At 39.1% G+C, this 7357-nt stretch overlaps 1 protein-coding gene across 1 annotated transcript; it reads left to right on the top strand.

Annotated features, from left to right (window-relative positions):
* Positions 1-494: 494 nt before the first annotated feature.
* Positions 495-2168, top strand: LOC129940719 (cytochrome P450 6a8-like). The gene is made up of 2 exons (XM_056049157.1): positions 495-1617; positions 1684-2168. The coding sequence occupies exons 1-2, from the start codon at positions 549-551 to the stop codon at positions 2100-2102; spliced, it is 1488 nt and encodes a 495-aa protein (XP_055905132.1). The 5' UTR covers positions 495-548; the 3' UTR covers positions 2103-2168.
* Positions 2169-7357: the final 5189 nt, after the last annotated feature.

Genomic DNA, 7357 nt, shown 5'->3' with positions numbered 1-7357 from the left:
ATTTTTCGTATGTACATTCTGCTGTACATATCGAAAACAGTCTCTAACTAATCTTTCTACCTTATGAAATAAAAAACACTGCTTGACTATCGGTATTGATAAAATGTTATCTTTCATATGATTTTTGTTTATATTGTTTTTCTTTTAAACAAATAAAAACAAACTCATTCCGCTTAATAGAAAGATACATATCGTCAAAGTGTGACTATATAAAAATTGAAGTATGCGTACACCGAATAGCCAAACCAAACCAAAAACTGAGGTTTCATCGTGATTCAAGGCACTTAGTCATCGTTTGAATAGAATTGCTATAGCTGAAGAGTTCAAAACATTATAATATCTCTTATCTCGTAGGTCTGCTTAATGGATTGTTCACAATTTATCAAAGAGATTATCAGCTTCTTTCTCTCTTCGAAAGATTCAATTGATTTTGACAACCTATACACAACAGATAACAATAACTTCGTATAAAAGCTTTTAGTTTTAAGAAGTTAAGCTCATTGCTCTCTGGAGCTTCATAGAGGTAACGTCGAGTATAATTTTTAATCATGGGCTTCTTTACCGTTTTATTTTGCCTGCTCGTGGGGGCAGTTTCTTTGGGATATTACTTTATCAAGCAGCGTCTTTCCTATTGGAAACGTCGAGGAATTCCACACGATGAACCCGTCTTTCCTGCGGGTAATCTACAAGATCATCCCAAAAAGAAACACATGCGGGAGATTTCAAGTGAACATTACCACAAATACAAGGGAACAGGACCATTTGGAGGCTTTTTCTTCTTCCTTAGTCCCGCTGTGATGTTGTATGATCTGGATTTGATTCGAGATGTCCTCATAAAGGATTTCAACAACTTCACCGATCGTGGAATGTTCCACAACGAGAAAGACGATCCCTTGACGGCGAACTTATTGGGATTGGATGGAGCCAAATGGAGACAGTTACGCAACAAGCTATCACCAACATTCACTTCGGGCCGAATGAAGTTCATGTTCCCGACAGTGGTGTCAGTTGGAGAGAGACTTTTGGAAAAGTTCGAACTCATGGCGGAACAAGACTCTATTCTGGAAATGAAGGACATCTTAGTTCGGTTCACAGTCGATGTTATTGGAACATGTGCCTTTGGTCTTGAATGCAACAGTCTGAACGATCCAAACGCAGAATTCCGTCGCATGGGTGCTAATGCTTCGACCCTCAAACGTCATTCAAAGATGGTCAATGGATTTATATTCAGTTTTCCTCAACTGGCCCGGCAGTTGCGAATGAGGCAAATTCACGACGATATTCACGAGTTTTTCATTCGTGTTGTGCGTGAGACCGTTGAGTACCGCAAGAAAAATTCAATAAAACGCAACGATTTCATGAACTTGCTGATTGAGTTGAGGAATGAAGATGGCGGTTTGACCATTGAACAGATTGCAGCACAAACATTCATGTTCTTTTTGGCTGGATTTGAGACTTCTTCCACAACTATGGGATTCACACTGTTTGAATTGGCATTGAATCAGGACATCCAGGACAAACTAAGGGATGAAATAAACACCTGTATCGAGAAGCACAATGGCGAATTCACCTATGAGTGCATGACTGAAATGACATACATGGAAAAAGTCGTAAAAGGTAAACTGGGATTTGAAATATTTTGTAAAATATTGTTGTCTAATATTTTTTTTTTTCTTCTTTTAGAATCTCTTCGCAAGTATCCTCTGGTTACGAACTTAGTACGAAGAGCAATTGATGACTATCCCACTTCAAATCCGAAATACACTATTCCCAAAGGAACAATGGTATTGATTCCAGCCGATGCTATTCATCATGATCCCGAAATATACCCCGATCCGGAGAAATATGATCCTGAGCGATTCAGTCCCGAAGAAACTCAAAGTCGTCATCCTTTGGCATGGTTACCATTTGGTGATGGACCAAGACATTGCATAGGCTTGAGATTTGGAAAAATGCAGACATATATTGGACTTGTGACCTTGTTGAGAAATTACAGATTCTACTATTGCGATAAGACACCAAACCCGCTAGTTATGAATAAGAAACACACGCTCCTATGTAGCGAGGGAGGAATCTACTTGCGTGTGGAACGTATCAATTAGAACTCAATCCTTAAGTATTACTCTGTACAAATATAAACATTTTTAGTTTTTAACTTTCTAGGAAAATTGATGGTGTTTGATTTCTTTCTAATTTTAATCAGCGTATTCGGATGTAGACAGTGCCCCTTCTCGTTGAAATGTTATGTTACAATATTTGGTTCTGCTTTCAGCTCGTTGGCGTTTGAGCAACCATTTTTTATTACTGTCACTTTAAATCTTGGCAACCTGCGTCATAAGAACGTTTGCTTTTAGTCTGTTTTCATTGCACCTTTCATAACAAGACACACAACGTGAAAAACTATAAAATCGCAAAGCTTTTAGCAAAATAAAACGAAACTTTTTGGCTGGAAAGAAACTACTTTCTAACTTTTTCAGAAGTAGTTTAAAATTGGTTATCTAAAATAACAGTGCATGCCAAGGTTTTAAGAGTATTTCAAATATTTCGTAAACATCTTTGCAAATTCTTCTTAACTATTGTAAGGAAAGTTAAAATAAAAAATATAATTCGAATCAGCAGATGCTTCGTATCGTGTTTTTCAATTCTGGCTAATAAATGGTGATCCATAGGTGGCGTTTGCATCGGTAGTGAGAAACTATTCGAAAGAAAGTCAGAATTATTCTTGAGTGAAACTAAATGGGTCGCTTTAAGCTTCAGCTAAACTTTTTCCAAAGCAAGTGCCGTGTAGCCTAATAACAGTGTTAAATAGGCATTAAATTATTTATTGCGAAGAGCTGCGATTAATTCTCTTTCAATTTGTAAGTATCAAACAAAAACATTGTCAAAAACATTTAATTCGTAAAAAATGCTACAGGATTTATTTTATTTCGTGAATGCTTTATAACAGTAAAATATCTTATAATTTAGTTACAAGCTAATTTTTACAAAGAGAATAAAAAAAATATAACAATAAATTAATACATATCATTTAGAAACAAAAAGAGAAAATAATCAAATATTAAATCATAAAATTCATAAATTTTTAGAATAGTATTCCTTTAGATCGTTTTTAAATCTTGCGACGTGGTAGAGAGTTCCAAAGACGGACGGAGTTTACAAAAAACCATAACCCATAGGGTACGTAGTACACCAAATACCTTTCCCACAAGTGCATTAATATGGTTATCCGAAGTCAAATTTCGATTGAAAGCAACCCCGAGATTTTTCGCACTTTCCACATAATCAATTGAACCATTGCTCAATACAATCGAAGGAAAATATTTGAGATCAAGACTTTTCCTTGATATTACTACGCACTTAGAATTTTTTTGGATTTAAAAAGAGACCATTTAATTGAGACCACTTTTCAATTTTCTCTAGGTCTTCATTTACACAAAATTCCACATGCTTAATGAGCCCAAGGGGGCATACATATAAACCGAACAGTTCTTGGTAATTGATGGCAGTTCATTGACGTAGATTGAAAACAGCAGAGAACCGAGTATAGAACCCTGAGGGACACCGGAATTGTTAGGAAGAAAATCAGATAAACTATCCCCAATTCGCACAGTTTGCATTCGATTACTCAAATAAGAATAGATAAGCCTTGTAGCACCTGCTGAAAAATTAAAGTTTTGCATAAGTTTGTTACACAATTTAACGTGATTGACAGTGTCAAAAGCCTTAGAAAAATCAAGCAACACCAGAAACGTAACCTATCCTTATCCAAAGCTTGTCTTATATCGTCAGTAACATTTAACAGTGCTGTGATACAACTATGCTTTTCACGAAAACCAGATTGTAGTGGTGTGAGGAGCGCAAGATGAAAGCTGATTTGTCTTTGTAAAATCCTTTCAAACACTTTCGACAAGAATGGTAAGATAGATACAGGCCTACATTCTTTACCTTTTGCGTTTTTTTATTACCGCCATCTAAGAAGTGCCATGGGATGGACCGGGCAAACGCAAACTAAAAGACTGCGATGTATACTACGGCAACTGCTACCGAGAACAAAGACAGCGTCTATTTGGGTGTGGATTTGTTGTTTGAACTAGACTCAGGCAAAAAGTCTTGAGTTTCAACAGTGTGAGCGAGCGCATCACGACAATCTGCATCAAGACTTAATTCGCCAACATAAGCCTCATATGTACCCATGCCCCAACAAAGTAGAAAGATGAAGACACCAAAGACATATTTTTCGAGCTCTTGGACAAGACATATGAGCAGTGCTCTGGCTATGATATTAAAATTGTCATAGGAGATTTTAATGCCAAGCTAGGAAGAGAAGACATCTGTGGTGTCATAATCAGGAGATACAGCCTGCACGACACCACCTCCGACAACGGATTCAGGCTGATCGATTTCGCTGCGGGGCGAGACGTTCTGGTAGCTAGTAAGCAGTTCCCACATCTCAATATCCACATGGGGTCATGGAAATCTCCTGATCAATCAACCGTCAACCAGCTTGACCACATTGCGATCGACGCACGGCACTTCTTCAGTATCCAGGATATCCGAACATTCCGAGAGGCCAACATTGACTCGGACCACAACCTCGTTGTAGCCAAGGTACGGCGACGGATATCCCGATCCAAGCCAAACAAGGAAGTACTATGAGAATATTTGACGTTAAAAGGCTACAATCGCAGGAGACTGACATGTCCTTTTCCGATCGAGTCTTTAATAACCTCTTAAGGAGTCCTATGCTGCCTCCATTAAGCATTGAAAACCAGTGGCAACATTGCCTTGCAGCCATCAGAGATGCCGCCTCTGAAGTGCTAGGTTTCACACGGCCACCATAGCGAAACCCCTGGTTTGACGACGAATGCCGGCTAGCTCACGGAGCAAAACAAGAGGAATACAAAACGGCAATGCACAGGAGGACCAGAGCTGCTCGCGAACTCGAGCAGAAGAGGAGAGAGGAACACCGGCTTCTTATCTTAAAAAAAAGAGAGCATGAGAAGCGCGCGATCGAGGAGATAAAGGGATGTCACAACAGGAATGAGATTCGTTAATTTTACCAAAAGGTAAAAAAAAAACCCCAAGGGTACCAGCCACGAACCGAAGCCTGTAAGAACGATCAATGGAGCATCGTAGTGGAACCGCAGTCGATGATGAGAATATGGAAAGATCATTTCTCCAATATATATATATAACGGCGATGGCGAAGAGATAGAACCACTCAACTTAGGCGACGAAGATCAACAATTCCGCCTACCCGACCTTGACGAAGTGAAGATATCTAAATTAAAGTCAAACAAAGCTCTATTAGCTGACGGCATCGCTGCCAAACTATTCAAAGCAGCAGGCGATGACTTGGTACTCATTTGACTCATCTGCAAAATGTGGTCGGAAGAAAGCATGCTCGATGAGTGGAATCTCAGCATAGTTTGCCCGATACATAAGAAATGAGACCCTCTAAACTGTACCAAGTGCAGAGGCATCAGTCTCCTTAACATTGCATATAAGATCCTCTCTGACGTATTATGTGAACGTCTGAAGCCATTCGTCAACAAACTGATAGGTCCTTATCAGGAGCTTCAAATCGATACCCACCATTTCCTTATCGATTTTAAAGCCGCGTATGACAACATCCATAGAGAAGAGCTCTACACCGAGCAATGTCTAGTTTTGGCATCCCTGTCAAACTTATCCGTTTGTGCAGAATGACGATGGAGAAAGCACGCTGCTCTATCAAGGTCGTAAAAGATCTCAACGATGCATTTGATGTCAAAAAAGGTTTTAGGCAAGACGATGCACTGTCATGCGACTTCTTCAACATCGTTCTGGAAAGAATTGTGCAAAACTCAACCGCCAACACTAGAGGCACAATGTTCCGCAGGTCCATCCAATAAATCGGATACGCAGATGATATTGACATAATTAGAAGATCAAAGCGTGATGTCAGTGGAGCGTTTTTGAGCGTTGCGACGCAATCGAAGAAGATGGGTTTAGTGGCCAATGAGGGCAAGACCAAGTATAAACTGCCATCGAAAAAGGACATTGAACAACGACGTGTTACACAAAGAAAAGAAAAAATATTCGAGTGATTTTCAACCCGGTACGCATAGATGGAGAATGGATTAGAAGATATGACGACGAACTGTACGGGCGGTACCGCGACATTGACCTAGTTAGCAGATTTAAAGTCCAACGGCTTAGATATCTGGGTCAAGTAGAGCGAATAGACATCAACGCTCCAGCCCGGAAGGTTTTCGAATTCAATCCCGAGGGACGGCGGCGCAGTAGAGGAAGACCGCGACTCAGGTGGCGCACCCAGGTGGGAGAGGACCTCAACCAACTTAGCGTGCGAAACTGGAGACAGCTAGCTAGGGACCAAGCTGGCTATAAACGCATGTTGGTTGAGGCCCAGGTTTTCCCGGACTGAAGCGCCACCTTAAGTAAGTAAATAAGTAAGGATCTAAGCTCAAAGGACAAAATAGCTGTGATGGTAATTAAACAAACACTTTGTTGAGAGCATTACCATCTACTGTCGATTTAGGACTTGACTTGCCAATGCCAATTTTTTGTAGGTTATCCACAACTGACGGCCATTTAAAGAAGAACTGAGTTGGTTAGAGTACATTCGGGATTTGAATATACGTATTTCCGCTACAACTTTATTACGAAGTGAGCAATAGTCGCGCCGTAACTCATTTCTAATATAAACCCATTTAAACCCAAATTTTGAACCAAAGTTACACCATGATTTCAGAACAAGCCTTTTCTAAACTATTTTGAAATTGAAAGATTTAAATAAGAAAATGGATAATCTGATCACGTACGCAGTTCGCCCCAGACGAGTTTTAAGAATTTCTAAATTTCAATTCCCCGTGCCGGAAATATCAAAACTAGTCTGACAAATGAAGCGCTTTACCGAACTGCGTTTTTTGAAATGTTATGGCTATAATTGGAAGATATTGGTGTTTTTTAACAAGGCGGCGGCGTTGACTGTCACAAGAAACGAACCAATTTTTTGTGAAAAACGTTTCCCTACCGTAATGTTCCTCGAAAAAAAGAGCACAATTGGCAACTTTGAGGTCTTGTGTTTTAATTTTCAGAAATATTACCTTCACTACATTTTATAACAGTATCATTAAACGCTATTACGATCACAAGGAAAGAGAAAGACTAAAAACCCATTAATATAGTAAACCCTAATTAACAACTAACTAAATATTAAAATAACAAAACCAGTAATTAATTCTAAACAAACTGCATTTTTACTTCATAATTGTCACTAATATGAATTTAGCATGTGTCAATAAATATAAGGCCGTTAAAATGGAGTTATTATAAATTCGTCAATAGTTTCACT

The sequence above is a fragment of the Eupeodes corollae genome, chromosome 1, assembly GCF_945859685.1.
Source record: "Eupeodes corollae chromosome 1, idEupCoro1.1, whole genome shotgun sequence".
Classification (NCBI taxonomy): Eukaryota; Metazoa; Arthropoda; class Insecta; order Diptera; family Syrphidae; genus Eupeodes; species Eupeodes corollae.
Note: the sequence above shows the minus strand (reverse complement) of the source record. Positions and strands in the feature narration are given on the sequence as shown.

Coding starts and splice junctions, on each gene's coding strand:
- LOC129940719 (XM_056049157.1), top strand. CDS start 549: ATGGGCTTCTTTACCGTTTTATTTTGCCTGCTCGTGGGGGCAGTTTCT. Junction 1,618..1,683: donor CATGGAAAAAGTCGTAAAAG/GTAAACTGGGAT, acceptor TTCTTCTTTTAG/AATCTCTTCGCAAGTATCCT.